Below are 16,858 nucleotides of genomic sequence, written 5' to 3'. Positions count from 1 at the left end.
AAAGAAAGATAGCTTATTAGGTGGTTATTCACACATCATAAGATTTTTTTTTTATTAATTGAAGGTTTTAATTGTACACTAAAAAGTGGAGAGAGAAAATTTACATAGAATGTAACTCCTTTATTATAGACTAAGCATAGAAAAAGAGTCATTTAGTGTCTCTTAAATTTTTAAAAGAGCACAAATAAAATATATATAAAAAAAAGTAAGTAGTTATTGAAAAAGGTTAGGAAGTTTCTCATCTTGTTAGACCTTTTAAAAAATAAACAATAAAGTGGGTATTTATCAAAGAGTATAAGGAAGTTATCAATCCGATGGAAGATTGAATTATTTATTAAAATAACTCTTAATTTTTTTAATTTTTCCTAAATAATTGAAGGTACAATAGTCCAAAAGTGAAAAATAAAGTTATAAAGAGTAGTATTTCATTTATATAATAGTATAATTCAGAGGAAAAACAGATATTTTGTGTCTCTTAATATTTTATTTTAAAAAATAAAATAAAAGATAATACAATAGGTATTTATTAAAAGGTTAAATTATATTTTTGATTCTTTATATTATTTGTTAGATTCATTTTGGTCCTTTATTTTTTAAAATGTTTATTGTGTTTCTTTATCTCTTTAAATTTGGACCAATTTGATCATTTTGAGACAATGATTGTTTTCAATTACGAGACATGATTTTGAATTACTTTTTGACTCATTCAAGACTTAAAATTTGTCTCATTAGATTCATTTATGTAGAAACTGTTGAACTCAACTAAAGTTCACATAAAAAAAAAAAGTATTACTAACATGGTGAAAATTGCATAAATAACTCCAAAAGGCAATTGAAAATTCAAAATAACTATAATTTTATATTATTTTCTAGTTATTTATGAGACATATTTTTCAAATAATTTTTGTAACACCCCTAGCTTTTTAATTATTTAATTATATGTGTATTATTTTCAATTATGAGAGGGCTAATTTTATAATATATTTTTATAATAAAAATGAGTGTTTTAATAATTGTTGTTCGCTATTATTATATTAGTATGTAAATATTATAAATTTTTTATTTTATTGTGTTGTTTTATTATTAGTAAGGGAAGAAAAAGTGAACCTAGTTAGAATATGTTACTAAAGGGTTAAGGGTTAAGTTTTAAACAAAGAAGGGTTAAGTAGTTTGTTTTTAAGCTTTCTCACTTTTCGTTTTACGCTCTCAAGACCTGAGAGGAGAAGAGATTGTAGGAGATCACTTTCGAAGGCTTGTGCCTTTCGCCCTACGCTAATCAAGGTAAGGAGCAGTGAGTATTCTCACTATAAGGTATAGGATAATTGTTGGGTGTAGTGGGTTGGTCTTAGCTTGGTATTTGTTGTATGTGTTATATAAGAGAAAATCTCAATTTGTATTTGTTTATGATTTTTTTCCTCCCAGATGATTCTTTTACTCTTGTATTGTTATTAACTGTGTTTATGCATGACCAATTTTGTGTATTGAAGCTGCTTGAGTTGCCTGTGAGTTTCTATGAGAACTATGCATTTGGGGGTTAAGGTGTGATTAGTTAGTAGAAGTATGTAATTGTATGTATTTTATTGTGCCTTATAGATGTATTATGTGACTATTTTGGAGTGTTTTACCAATTTAATGGAAACATGCATGTTTTGGTTCGTATATTGCACGTTGTGTTTTTGCAAATTTGAATTTTTGGTGATGGTGTCGAGTGCTATCATGCTTGAGAGAAAAGTTGTTCTCTGTGCCACTCAAGTCGGGCATGAGTTAGGTTTCAGTTGGTTGCCGCTCGGTGCAATCAATGCCTGATGCTTGTTCTTTGTGAGTGTAAACATGAATTGTGTGATCGATTCTATACCTTGATGAGTATGACTTGAACATGAATGGTGTGATTGATTCTATACCTTGATGGATATGACTTCAACATGAATGGTATTGTTGTGAATGATTGAGTGATGCAAATGGTATGTGAATGTCAAATAGTATGTATGGCAAATTGTTGAGTATGCACATTGAATGATAACATGATATTGAGTCAATGTGACATGCATCATACGTGTGAAAATCGACAAATTGTTAAATCATTATGTATATGCACTGGCCATATTTGTGAATGGTACCACATGCATGCAAATCAAAATTTGTGTCTTGCATCTCATACTTGCATGTGACTGTACTTGTCTTTTGGGATTCATAATATGATGTATTTGTGAATAAGCTATTGTGTTTTGATGATGTTAATGATGTTCTTTTGCTATGAAGGATATGTTGAGTGTGTTTAGCTAGAGTGAGAAGCTTCTCATTCCCCTTGTTTTTATGTTGTTGTTATATAGTTCGTAACACCCCAAATTTTATAAAATTATTAAAAGGATATTTTGATTAATTAGAAGGAATTTTAGAAAATATTTTAGAGGCTTTTAATAATTATGAGTGTTTTAATAAAATGATTAAGAAATTATTTTGTAAAATATTTATTGGAGAAATGTGTATTTTTATGATATTTTGTTATAGAAAGTATTAGAGAAAATATATACTTTAATTGTTTCTATAATTAAAATTATTTTATAAAATATGTATTTTATGGTATTTTAATATATATTGTTAGTTACAATTATTGTATTTTGTTATAATTATTTGAGATAGTTTTAATAATTGTTTTAATTATTTTATATGTATATGGATATATTATAAAGTTTTATAATTAAATAATTTAATTATTTTATTAAGTGAGGAAAGAGTTTTGTAACTGGGGTTAATTGTGTTTAAATATTAGGTTAAGATGGGGTTAAGTTTTTTAAAAAAGGAATTGTTCGATCAGTTTTTATTTTACGCTTTTTTCTTTTCCTCTACTCTATGCTCTAAAGGCTTGGGAGAACAAGCTCATAGGAGAACACCCCAAATATCTATGTCTATCTTCTAAAGCTCGTCAAGATAAAAGGGAAGTGAGTAGTCTCACTCTAGGCATGGGATAATTGTTGGGTAGTGAGATTGACCCTCAATCTCCTTTTTGTTTTATACGTTGAATGAGGAGAGGAGGAAATTCAATTTGTATTTGTTCTTTAATTTTTGTCTTCTATATGATTTTTCATTACTCTAATTGATGATATTAAGTGATATGTATGTTTAATTCTATGTATTGAGCTAATCTTGTAGATCTTGAATTATTTGTTGGTTCTTATGATAACTCTAAGGGAATGCATTTTCGGTAATTTTATGAGAAATTGATATGCGTATATAATTATGTGCGTTATATGTGATGTTTAAATTATATATATATATATATATATATATATATATATAATTTCATATAATTTGAATTGTTTGAGAATCTACGAGTGTCTATAGTTCCTATAGGAAACTCTTGTTTATATGGAGCAAAGTGAAGATTGATGTTAATTGCATGAATATGTGAAATTGAGGTTAGATTGAGTAATTGATAATATAATAAAGTAATATTAGACTTTAATCTATGTTTTTAACAATTGGATTGAGATAAAAGAGTTTGGATGTAAGTTGTACCTTGTTTTAAAAATTTTGGTATGAATATACCTTACTATTTATGTGATTTCTCTATATGTAATTAATGAAATTTAGTTCCTATTATTAGGTTATAAATTAGATATTTGGGGTTACAATTTATACTGAAGAATCAAATTAAAAATATTAAGGAATGATCGAGTTATATAAGTTAAAAGATGAATCTCATGCTCTATGCACGAAATGAAGCATATGTATGTGTTGTAAGCATTTCAACTACACATAAATGGAAATGAGTTATGTTTTATAATCATCATGAAAGTTGTAGCCCTAGATGTTAGCTTTCAAATTCCATTAGAATCACCTAAAAAGGGTGTGTAGAACTCAAGTTATGATCAAATTAGTGAAAGAAGGATGGGTAGTGAGATTTAGGATGAAACATTATAGTTTTGTATTTTTTTAAAATAGTAAATGACATATTTATCTCTTGAGATCTTCATAGAAATTATAGATAATTGTCTTAACTTTATAATAAAATTAAGATCTATTTGATAACATATATCTAACTCCAGCTAACACTAGTACACAATACACATTTTACGTTGGTCATTTTAGGGGTTTTTACGTCAGAAAAATTTCTGACGTAGAAGCGGGAGACGTAAATTTACGTCGGGGTGCGAAAACCGACGTAAATTTACGTCGAACATGACAAGGTCCGACGTAAAAAAGTCATAAAAATTTAAAAAAAAAAATGAATGCAAGCAGAATGGGCCGTATTGCTTGGAGAACGGCTTGTTTTGCTTGCAGAACAACCCGTTCTCCAAGCAGCACGGCCCGTTTTGCTTGATAGACCCAGCTCCAAATCCGGACTTGGTCACTTCCTTCTCCAGCTTCAAAAACTCGAAATGCAGCACAAACATTATTACAAAAAAAATCCCAGAAAACACAAACTTGATAGAAGATGTTACCTCATAGAAAAATAGATGGATGTATGGTTAAGCCATTTCCATCAACAGGTGAAGAAGAAACCAACGCAACCCTCCGAAGAAGAAAAACAGAAGAAGGTGCAGATGAGGAGGACAGCCACAATTTGAGGAGGAGGCGGAGGGATGAGAAAGAAAAACAGCTAGCTAGTGCGGGAGGGATGAGGAAGAAACAACGTGGGGGAGGTGAATTTTTGAAATCTAGCTACTGCGCGCACATGCACCTTCTTTTAATAAGCAGCTGCGGGTTATTTACGTCGGCCCTAATTGGGTTCGACGTAAATTTTAATATCTACGTCGGACACAATGCATAGCCGACGTAGATGTTAAAATTTACGTCGGACCCAATTAGGACCGAAGTAAATAATCTACCAAATTACGGTACATGCCAACGCGTTTTTATAACGTCGGTGGTGCCATTTTTCAACGTCATTTAGGTGACGTAAAAGCGCCTTTTTGCATTACTGTAAGGTGTTTGAATTACACGATTTCTTTAAAGATTAAGTTATGAAAATGTAGTTTATGAATGCTGATGATGAATAATTTTTCCCTTTAAGTATTTGATCTTACAAATGATTTGAGGTACCTATATCAATGTTGAGGTTAGAGAAATCTTGATAGAATACAATAGTTATGATGTAAGATAATTGTTAACTATTTTGATTATAAATTATAATTTCAAATATTTTCTTATTCTTTTTTTAATCGGTAACATCTATATTTAACAAAAATAATATTATGCTTCAAATTTTAAATTCAAATATTTTTTTCAATTTTTATTATTTTATTAATATCTAAATACATTTAATTTGCATTAAATTAAAAAATTTTATGTTTTAACTATAAAAAAAATACATAAATGTTTTTTTTTTAAATTCATACCCGTATCATATTCTTTGATTTTCTTTGAAGTTAATAGCTTCTAATTTCTTCCGTAGCATTCGTTGATGACCGGGAAATTTCATTGATTTCCTTTAAACTTTTCAACTACCAATTTCTTTTATCCTTTTCGGAGACACTTAACTAAAAATTGGTAGAAGTGGATTAAACTATTGTTAGCTATTGAGATTTTTCTAATTATGAAAATAAAATATTTTAAAATTTCTACAATTTTTTGTTTAGTTTAAATTAGGTTAAAAGTTGTTTGTATTCATTAAAAAAAAAGTAAATTGTGTAGGCAAATAATATTTGCTCGTTAATTTAGTTATAACCAGATATTGACTCGTGCATTGTACGGGTTAAGAAATGTACAAGTTATATTTTGAGAATAAATTATATAAATAATTTAATTATATTGAATTTCGCAAAATACTTATCTGTAAAATATTCGCATAAAAGGATTAATTTAAGTCAAAGAAAAATAGTAGCATATTCTTAATACAAATTATTTAAGACTACTTTGATAGAGAAAATTAACACCCTAATAAACATAAACATAGGATGCAATATGTAAGTGTGCTTGGTAACATGTATGAATAGGTGAGTTGAATGATAGTTGGGGAATAGATCTTTAATTTCATATTGTGGTATGGTAGATGGCTGAGTCTTTTGCAATACAAACTGTCTAAAAATTTGTTTTCTAACCGATATAGTAGGGATGTAGAAGTCTGATGCAGAAATTATAAGGCCTTATTTGATTTGAATATTTTTTTTTTTGTTTTGTTTTCATTTTCATAAAAATTAGACATCTTCCAACAAGGTTTAGGGAGAGATATCAAGGTAGGAAGCTGTGAAAGAGACGGTCCAGCCAAGGCTGGAGCAGAAACCACATGAGTATATGACTTAGGTGGCGGTTTAGACCCCACTCCGGTTGAAGGTGGCACAAGACATGGCCATGAGCAAGCATACTCACCAACCATGCCTAGCCTATCTAGGCTGATAACTCAAGAAACCTCCAGAGCAGTCTTGAAGCAAGTCAAAAAATTTAGACCATTTCTCGATCAAAGTGATATGAAACTAAATCAAAAGTTTTCTTCATTGTATTGTATAAGAATTTTACTTATATCCAGTTGCAGCAAATTAAGTTTTGATACTTGGGTGCGAATTTTCTGAATTTGAGATTTATGAGTCTGATAATACCTTATTGAAAAGACCAATGAATAGTTTGTTTTTGGAATTTACCCCCATCGATTCTGCTACATTTTCGTTACAATCTTGTTAATTAATTTAACATAAAAATTCAGGTTTCAAGAATTATGGTTATCAGTTTCATTATCTGACAAGAAGCAATTGCAAATGGCAAAGGATGATCCTTTTTTTCTTGGCAGCTTCTGTAACTTAACTTTCTCTTAATTGTTGTGAGGGCAATCTGCTCACAGATGCTGCAATTACATAAATACCTATACACACATGAAAGAGTTTCAAACTGATACACTAACTTTATTAAAAATCCAACGTAATTATTCATGAGATTGAGATTATGTAATTGGAATGTAACGACTTTTGGACATGAGATTGAGGACACCCAAGAAAAGTTGTCATTACCCCCATTTCTCCTCCGCTTGTTCATGTTCAGATGGGTTATGTGAAATTACATTTTGTAAACCAGCCACTCTATCAATGTTGTAATCAAGATATAATATGGTTGGCCATGAACAAGCTACGTATCCAATTTCACTAAAAATTTAACTTATTGAATCAAACAAGCATGGTCTTCTTGTTTTAATCTTCAATCCCATTTTTAAAAAGTTGCAACTGGAGAGTGTTGGCCAATGTTACTTCCTTCTACAGGAAAAAGACTGTCTGGATCAAAATCTGACAGATTCAATTTGTGTTAAGCACACTAGACATGCAAGAAGAAAACAAAATTATAGCAACTTCAAGCTTCAAAATATTTTTCAGGAGCATTTGCCTTGTTTGTTCAATCTTCAAGTTAGTTTTCAAAACATTACACCAAATAATTCATTTTGTTTTCCAATTCTTTTGTTAGGAATCAAAATCCTGGAGACTAGTCAAGCCCTACAATATCATAGCACATGGCAATATTTGGATCAAAATATGAAACAGATTCTGTTTGTTTAAAGTATATAAAACTTGAATGCATAAAACAAAGATAAGTCAAATTTCAAATATATTTTCCCTCGTTTCTTTTCTAGTTAGTCTACAATCTTGTTCTTTTGTTTGATGTCCTCATTATTACATTGACCAATACAAGCACTAGTACAAAAATGGCTTTTAAAATCGGGGTTTTAAAATCGGTCATCAGGTAGCCGATTTTAAAAGTGATGCGGTGACAATTTTGTAAATAATGGCATTACTTTTAAAATCGGCTACGCTATGACCGATTTTAAAAGTCTCTGACGCTACTTTTAAAATGGGCTCTTGAGCAGCCGATTTTAAAAGTATCACTTTTCAAATCGGTTATTGAGCAGCCGATTTTAAAAGTAGTATCAGAGAATTAATTACACTATCTCTGCTCCTATTGTTCCATTGTCTACTATTTTGCTTCAATATCATATATTCTTCCTCTTTACTCTCTAGGGACTCTCTGAAGTGTGAAACTTCTCATTTTCTAGGACGAATACAACATTGAGGTAACATTTTCGTTTCATGCGTCTTATTTCGTTGTTTCTGGGCGAACTTTGAGTCTGGAACGGCCCCAGAACGACCCGTACGGCAAGTAGAACGGCCCGTACTGCAAGCAAAACGGACTGTACTGCTTGCAGTACGGCCTGTACTGCAAGCAGAACGGCCTGTACTGCAAGCAAAACGGCCTGTACTGCAAGCAGAACGACTTGTACTGCTTGCAGAACGGGCCGTGCTGCTTGCAGTACGGGCCGTTCTGCTTGCAGCTACGGGTCATTCTGCAAGCAGTACAGCCCGTTCTGCTTGCAGAACAGCCCGTTCTGGGGCCGTTCCAGACACTAAAGTAGTTTTAGGCATTTTTCTTAATTGGACCCCTTGTATTTATGTGTTATATATTTGTATTTTATTTAATAATTTGTGATATAATTAATGTCTACCTAGTAATTTAGTGTTTAGAAAAATTAGGTGGTTTATTTGATTTTTATAAATTAGTATGATGTTATATTTATGCACATATTGAGTGAACCTTAGTTTCCCTTTTGAAATTTAATACAAATGATTAAAATAGTGAGATTAACGTTCATGGTCTATTTTTCTTTTATGAAGAACATAAATTATGGATAAAAGTTGGTTATTGAATCGAAGTTGGATACATGCATCACGTATAAGTGATGAGTATGAGACTGGAGTAGAATATTTTATTGAATATGTAATACGAAATGCTAATGATGATATGAATGGAAGGTTTTTTTGTCCTTGTGTTAATTGTTGTAATGCGACTCGCCCAGAACTTGATGTTATAAGAGAACATCTTTTGTGTGATGGATTTCTTAACAATTATACACGTTAGATATGGCATGGTGAAAATGTTGACATTCAAAGTGAATCAGTCAAAAATCAAACTCAAACATTTACACAAGAGATAGATATGGATGATCGGTTAGAGGAGATGCTTCGTGATGTTGGTCCAGAATCATTCAAGCGTGCACATATGTATGAAACTATGTGCAACGATTTGGAGAAGTCGTTGTATCCAAACTGTACAAAATTCACAAGACTTTCAGCGATATTAAGATTGTTCAATTTGCACTACAACATTTGTTATCTATGGCAACAATAAAAAAACGTTGTTGAAAGCCAAAAAAACCGTTCCTAAAAGTTTAGGGAACGGTTTGGCAACGGTTTTTCAAGCGTGGATTTATCAACCGTTGCCTATTTCAATATGCAACGGTTTTTTAGCCTGTGCCCACGATGTCAAAAAAACCGTTACCTAAACTTTCAAGAACGGTTTTCATGATCTTCAGTGGCAACGGTTTTTTTTTAATTTAAGGCAACACTATTAATTTTTAAAGAACGGTTTTAGAAATGTAGTCTATTTTTATAGGCAACACTTTTATGACCGTTGCTAGTGACATCAGGGAACATTTTTTTTAAGGTTGTCAATGAGATAATATAGGTAACAATTTAGACTAAATTTAAGCTACAATTTTGTAAATAGTGTCTAAATAAACGCCCAACGTTGTCTAAATTTAAAAATTGACTAAATTTAACATTTTTTTAATGTTGTCTAAAATATTGTCTAAATTTTACTTTATCCTGTGAAATCATATATATGTAATACGCACCTATAATTATAATACAAATAGTATATTAAACAACTCATATTAATAAGAAGAACTATACATTATTTTGGATTGATAATCCTCTTGTACATCGTCTTCTTCAAGAAGACATTTCTCATGTGCTCAATAAAGAATTGATTTCACCCTCAAAAAATAATAAAACAAATTATAAGGCTAGTCATCCATCCATGTAAGTAACATCATTCAGTCTCTTCATCATCATAAGGCTGATCTTCATTATCAAGTCTTTCCTGCACATAAATTATTTTTTCACTTAGAAAACTTATAGAATTAATCCCCAATCAATCCCCAACAATTAACATGAGTTAAAGCTAGTTATACACAAGAAAACTTTTGTAACTGGTTTGGTATACACAAATGAAATGAATTAAAATATAATTTAGAACTTGACAAAGGAATAAATTATAGCTTATCATGACCAGGACTATGGGTTGAGGCAGAAGAAGGAGGTGCTACACTATTGTCATTGCTTAGCATTCTCCATTATATTATCCACAGCTCGTAAAGCCTTTATACAATCCTCTCGCTTAACAACAACAATAACATTGTACTCAGAACAACCTTGAGCTATAGCACGGACATTTATATTGGCATGTTTATGGAAACAAGTTTGAACATAAAACAAGTGAAAAGATGTAACAAAATAAGAAAAAAGGCATTAAATTTCAACATCATCATTACATAATAATTTAAATGGAAGAAATAAAATTACTCAGTTTTCAAGTTTCTATTACATGATAATTAACAAACAAAAGAAATAAGCACAAATTCATAGGAAAAAAAATTCCATTTAACACAACTTTCACATCCGACTATATATCAACCATACATATATTTTTCTCTTTTCATTTTCAAGTGTAAATTAGCATGATAATTTTTATCTATCAACCTATAATTTTTTTAATAAACTTTTACATAATGAAATATTCATCTATAGTCTTTCTACAAAAGATCATCTTATTTTAGTGTTTCATTTTTAAAAATGTGTCTTATGTTAAAAAAAAATTATCTTCTTTTATTTATAGAAATTTGGACCATTCACTTATTTGCTGTTAGTAATGTAAAAACATATTTAATCCTGTGTATATTAATGTCAAAGAATATAATCAAATTCAGAGTAGCCTTACTTCTACACCACGTGAAAGCAACCTCTTGTGCAGTTCCTCAAGAGCTAGAATTCCGGAAGTATCAACATTCATCAAGTCTATGAAAGAGAATTGCACAGGGTCATTGGCATATATAGTATCAAATTTATAAATGTTTAGGCATTAAAATTCTTTTGATATGAAATATTTAACAGAAACTCACTTGTCATGTCAAGAATTACTGCTTGGACTCGACCCTTGGTGGTTTCTTTAAGCTCATCTTCATCTTGGGTGACCCACTTGAGTATTCTGGAACAAGTGAAAAAATTCATACATGGTTCTAATTTTGGCTATAAACCCCTCGAGAAGTAACTACTTTATTTTTTTTCTTTTTAAAAGTTCTCTCGAGAAGGTACAAATGCTGGCCAAATGCCTAAACAAGAAGATATTTCAAACGAAATTTTTTAGTGCATTATATATTTATCAATGTTTCCTGCAACATAAATAAAAATTAATTGTAGATTTGCGTTTCCTAAGTTTAATATTAAATGGTGTTTGAGTAAAGATCTTAATTAACCATACGAGAGCTTACAACTTAAGAGTTTATTCACATGTTTGATTGTGAAGCTTAATAAAATAAGCTCAAAATTAATCAATATAATTCCACATTGTATTTGTATCAAACTCTATTTTAAAATTACGCATGTATCGGATGCGCTGGTAACCAACAAGAAAACTGTTTTACATTTGGAATATTACCTTTCAATAACATGAATCAAATCTTGAAAGAAAATTCCAAAATCGAAGTAGCTAATGAACTAAGCATCATTCTTTTTACATATTAGAATGCTAGAATTGCAACAACATAATTGCAAAAGCATGTATAAAAATTTCTACCTGTAATCCACCATTGGCAGATCTTTATCTGATTTCACTCCAAGTTTCTCCTTCAACATGGCAATAATCTGCAAAACATTTAAGGTTTCTTATCCTTTTAAGCCTTTGTTTCATATTCATATCCTTCAAAACATTTATTTACCGGCATAAATTATCAATATATATGAATACAGCCAACTGTGAAGACAGTAAAATCCAAATTAGTTAAATGAAGAAGCAATAAAAATAACAAACTTTTAGTGAGCAGGACAAAAGTTCTATTTTATACCATTAAAACTTTTAGTGAGCAGGATATGACATTTATCAATATTAATAGACAGAAATCCAAAATAATTGACATGGTTATACTTATGACTAATGAGACCATCACAAATATAGAAAATTTCAAAGAGAACATTACAACTGAACAAAATCCTCAATCAACAGTTTGCAAGAAGGACCGCTGTGACAGAGACATGAAACAAACCAATATTCACAAACAGGACATCACCTTCCCAAGGCAGCCATATAATTACTGAGTTGCAAGTTGCAACAAACAAAATTCAACTCAACTTCACAAAACAAATCATGCAACACCGGAAAAATGATGCCTTAAACAACACAGCTCAGCTATCTAAATTCCAAAAGCATTCAACCCAGTGAAGCAAATTGATTGTGTCAAAGAAAAAATCTAGCCTTGTAGAAAATCTCATCTAAGATTGTACAGTAATTCTAGCAGCTTCAATTAAACAAACGTCCGTCGACAATAAGAATATAAGTGAGATTATTTTCATATCCATTCCAATTAAAAGGCACAGCAAAAGGTATCCCACTCTTGTTCAACAAAGGACCAATAGAAATGCAACTAATTGGAGTTGAATCATAGGGTTTGCAATTTGAAATAAAATAAAGCGAGATAGAAAATAGACCTTTGAATGTCTTTCTTCTAAGACAAGAGGCACTGGAGAATGCACTCTTTGCAAAAGAGATGGCCCTTGTGACAGCTCATAGGGTCGATTAAGGATTTGAGGCAGAGGCAGCAGGCATCGAAGGGCTTAATGGAGTTCTTTATATTGAGGATTTGGCGGCGACGAAGAGGTTGCCGTCGATGCGGAGGAAGCGGCGGTGGCGTCCGACGAGAAGGATGGAGATTCCGGCCATGCCGGGGAGGAGGATGGAGGCGAAGGCGACGAATTTGAGGACAAGCGCGGCGGAGTCGTCTCGGTAGAGGTCAGAGCCATGGCCGGCGCAGGTGGAGTTGGTACACGAATGGATTCCCGACGATCTCTAGCTGCGGCATCACTGGCGGAGGCAGCGGGGGTGGCTCCGCCTTAGAGCTTCGGTATGGCGGCGACATGGGTTAGGATCTAGAGCCTGGGCATGTTCGGATCCAGAGCCGTGGCGATCGCGGTGGTGATGCAGAGCGTAGAGGCGGCCTGCAAGCTCAGCTCCTACTCCGTGAAAAGCACCTCAGTGAGCAGCTTGAGGAAGGAGGAGAACGGCTGCCTGGTGTCGCGCGCTGACAGTGCAGCGACGGAGTCGGCGCACGTAGCTCACACTGCAAAGTCTGGCCAGGGGGAGCGCCAGCTGAAGAGGAGAGAGGCGGCGGCATAGAGTGGCGGAGGCAGCGGAAGAGGGCGAGGGAGGGGGCGGAGAGGGCGATGATGAAGAGAGAAGGGGTGTGGGGTTGGGAGATGAGGAAGGGTATGTGAAGAGGTGGAGAAGGGGGTGTGAAGGTATCTTTCTTAGTAGTGCAAGAATAGTTATGTTAATATTGAAAAGAGAATAGTGCACGCTTTGATCAATTGTTGCCTATATGTGCTTTTGGTAACGGTTTTATGGTTGTTGTCAAACAAAATACCAACAGTTTACAAAATTGTTGCCTTTATGTGATTTTGGAAACGGTTTTATGATTGTTGTCAAACAAAATTCCAACAGTTTACAAAATTGTTGCCTATATGTGATTTTGGGAACGGTTTTATGATTGTTGTCAAACAAAATGCCAACAGTTTACAAAATTGTTGCTTATTCCATATTTCGAGAACATTTTTTTAGGCGTTGCCTAAAAACTCGTTGCCTAATATAAAAAATGTTGTAGTGTTGAAGGCAAGAAATGTGATGGAGGACCATCCGTGAAGCATCATATAGGGCCTATCACAAGGTCCATGGCTAGGAGAGTAGAGGAAGATGAAGAACACACCACACCAAAGGTCATGATCATCATGTGTGTGGAATTTTAGCCATTTCCTTAATTTGTTGCTTCCTTTTCCCATTTTGCCCTTGTATTTTGGGGTACATTAGATATTAGGATTTTATTTTGTATTTTTATTTAGCCTTTGTATTATGGGGCAAAATTAGTCTTAGGATTTATTTTAGGACTTAAGCCTTATTTTTAAGGTCAAAAGTTCATTTCTTTCTTTTTTTGACCTAAGGGTAGTTTAGTCTTTTAGGAGGGATGAGACCCATTTCATTTGGGATGCATTTAGGGTTCATTTAGGGTGCATTTGGACACCAAAATTTTGGCCAAATGCTCCCAAGAAACCCTAGATGCCTTTCTTTCCCTATAAGTACTCTAGGTAACCCACCTTGTAGCCACTTTGGAAATTAATGAATTTGAGTGAGCCTTTGTGCCTCTTCATTCCTTCCTTAGTCCCCTAGGAACTCCATGGCCCCCTATCCTCTCCTCTCTACCTAGAGTGAGCTTGGGTCTTCCTTGGTTGGCCTTCATCATCCTAAGTGAAGTGAGCTAGCCTAAAGGAGCTACACCACCAAACACCATCCATTTGTCTCCTTCATTTTGTGCGTCACCCTTCACCTTCCCAAACATCAAATCCTCCACTTCCATACCCTTGAAGAGATCATCCTTCACATCATATCAACCTTGGAGAAGAGAAGGAATCAACCACTAGCTCTCATGGAGAAGTTGGTTCCATCATGTGGTATCAAGAGCCATGGTTGTCTTCAAGGGTAACTTGTCTCTTCTCTTTTGTGTCTTCTAAATGTTTCTTGTCATGTCTATGTCTTCTCATATGTCTTGATGTTATCCTCTAAAATATTGCTTAAAATGTTTTCTTCTTGTTGAGTGGTTCATTGTTGGTTCATGAGCCTTCCTTTGTTGCGCTCTAGGTTTCCTTTAAAATAGGTTCTTGTGTGCTTTTCTCCAATTTCACCTTTGCTGGAAAATTTTGTCAAGAACATGATGAACACTTTATGAACCCCATTTTAATCTTTATTTGTCCAAGTTTTGTTTCAAGTTTGTGTTTCTCTCACTTTTTCACCCAAATACCAAGTATATGCATGATACCTTCACTTGATGCATGTAATATGGAAATGAATGATGCATGTTTCCTCTCCTAAGTGGCTAGCCAAAAATTTTGCATGTTCTTAGAGGTCATTCATGCATGTTATTTAGTTCATGACATGTTCTAAAAGTTTGTTGAATTCCATGTGAATTTGTCTCCTATACATGCATGGTTAGTCACCCCTACATGCTCATCATCACATGATTGTCCCTTGTCCTTTGTATGACAACCAAGTAGTGTTTTGTTGCTGAAAAATCTGCCAAGAATGTGTGTTTGTTTGCTGAAAAAAACTGCACCAAATTAGTACATAGTACAAGACACATTCCACCTTACAAAAGTTGCTTTTTGCATGTCACTTGTCCTTTTTGTCTCCTACTTTTTGTGCTACTTTTAATTCACCCACAAGTGTAAAAACCAAGCAACATAACAAGGTTAAAATTCAAAAAAAAACTGACCAAGGGGCTGCACCAAAAGCTGGCTGGAAAAATACAAGAGAAAAAAAAAATTCAAAAGGAAATTGTTGCTAGACTTGTGGACAATTATCATTTTACCCTTGCACAATTGGAGTGGACTTGGACCATTTTTTTGTACCCATATTTGGACCCATTTTATGACAAAAACCGTGGCTGGACATTAAGGAAAAGACCTTACACTAATTGATTTCATTTAAGGACAAGGAACATTAAACACATAATTCTATTCTATAACCTTCTAAGATTTTCCTTTGAGTGCTTGCCTTCTTAAATGTGCCTTAATTTTTTGCTTGTCTTTCTTGGAATTCCTTGTGTTTTGTCTCATCAATATTTCTCTTGAGTTTAGCCTTCCTAATTGAGCATTTTTAGTTTTTATTTCTTGGCCTCCTTTCTTGCTCTTGGTTGGTTTGTTTCACTTGGTGTAGATGAAGCCTACTTCCACACTTCCATGCAATTTTGGGGAAGATTGAGTTGGAGGAGTTGGCCATGAGATCCAAATAGCTTTGGGAGGGAACCATCATAAACTTAGAGTGCCAAACACATTGGGAGGAAACTAACCAAGTTTGCTCATTGTGAAGGGAACACCAAATTGGAGCTTGAAGAATTTTCTTGTTTTGTTTCTTTACTCTTCCTTTTGTGCCAATTTTGTGTTGTTTTGATTGGACCACTTGTGTCTTGGTCCTTATTCATTCAATTGGGTTGTAAATTGGCCTCTTAAATTAATTAGTTTTTTAGGAGTAGTTTCATTTAGTACTTGTGGAAGTGTCTTGAAAACCCCCAAGGTCACTTCAAGCTTCCACCCTAGGACTTCCGACTAGTATATGCTTTATTGCTTTCCTTTAGTTCTCTTAGTTGTTAGCATAATTCCTTAGATTGTTGTATGTTCATTTAGAGGCTTCCAAAGTTGCCTACTAAGGGTCCGAACACACACTCACTCTTGTGCTAAAATTGTTTTTGTGAGAAAAGTGAAAAGAGGCTTAGTGATTTCTACTTGAAAAGGCTTGGTTTTTAAGAGACTCTTTGTAGTCCACCTCCCTTGATAGTTCACTTTGTGCACTTAGGCCTCTATCACTACTCTTGCACTCAAAATCTTTTGTGAAAACCTTTTATCACTCACTCTTTGTGAAAATATTTTCAAGAACCTCTTTGTGAATTACCTTTCTTGATCAAAGATGAGTGATCATTCAAGTGTGAGGGGTCAAAATACTCACTACAAGAAAAATGATAAATTGCGACGGAAAAATTGCGACGGTTATCTAGAAACCGTCATCGCTTTGATATTGCGACCCTTCATACGACGGTTTTTCAAAACCGTCGCAAAATTGTTCAACATTGCGACGGTTTATCGTAAACCGTCGCAAAATTTGTTTAACATTGCGACGGTTTATCATAAACTGTCGCAAAATTTGTTTAACATTGCGACGGTTTATGATAAAACCGTCGCAAGTTTAACATTGCGACAGTTAATCATAACCGTCGCAAATTTAACATTGCGAC

General features: G+C 33.3%; 1 protein-coding gene across 3 annotated transcripts; it reads right to left on the bottom strand.

Annotated features, from left to right (window-relative positions):
* Positions 1-9,628: 9,628 nt before the first annotated feature.
* On the bottom strand, positions 9,629-14,126 carry LOC145950786 (low affinity sulfate transporter 3-like). Of its 3 annotated transcripts, XM_083062520.1 has the most exons (6): positions 12,516-14,126; positions 11,608-11,675; positions 10,934-11,019; positions 10,753-10,829; positions 10,045-10,151; positions 9,629-9,855 (listed from the first exon to the last, which is right to left on the bottom strand). In XM_083062520.1, the coding sequence occupies exons 2-5, from the start codon at positions 11,664-11,666 to the stop codon at positions 10,089-10,091; spliced, it is 285 nt and encodes a 94-aa protein (XP_082918646.1). In that variant the 5' UTR covers positions 11,667-11,675; positions 12,516-14,126; the 3' UTR covers positions 9,629-9,855; positions 10,045-10,088. The 3 variants fall into 3 exon arrangements, with proteins under 3 accessions (XP_082918646.1, XP_082918645.1, XP_082918647.1); XM_083062519.1 differs by having other exon boundaries at positions 9,629-10,151; positions 12,516-14,122; XM_083062521.1 differs by lacking the exon at positions 10,045-10,151 and having other exon boundaries at positions 12,516-13,714.
* Positions 14,127-16,858: the final 2,732 nt, after the last annotated feature.

The sequence above is a fragment of the Cajanus cajan genome, chromosome 8, assembly GCF_000230855.2.
Source record: "Cajanus cajan strain Asha chromosome 8, NIPB_CcT2T_4, whole genome shotgun sequence".
Classification (NCBI taxonomy): domain Eukaryota; kingdom Viridiplantae; phylum Streptophyta; class Magnoliopsida; order Fabales; family Fabaceae; genus Cajanus; species Cajanus cajan.
The sequence above is the reverse complement of the archived record's forward strand: the minus strand, read 5'-3'. Positions and strand labels throughout refer to the sequence as shown.

Coding starts and splice junctions, on each gene's coding strand:
- LOC145950786 (XM_083062520.1), bottom strand. CDS start 11,666: ATGTTGAAGGAGAAACTTGGAGTGAAATCAGATAAAGATCTGCCAATG. Junction 10,830..10,933: donor AGTAATTCTTGACATGACAA/GTGAGTTTCTGT, acceptor TCTCTTTCATAG/ACTTGATGAATGTTGATACT. Junction 10,152..10,752: donor TGCTTTCACGTGGTGTAGAA/GTAAGGCTACTC, acceptor GTTGTTGTTAAG/CGAGAGGATTGTATAAAGGC.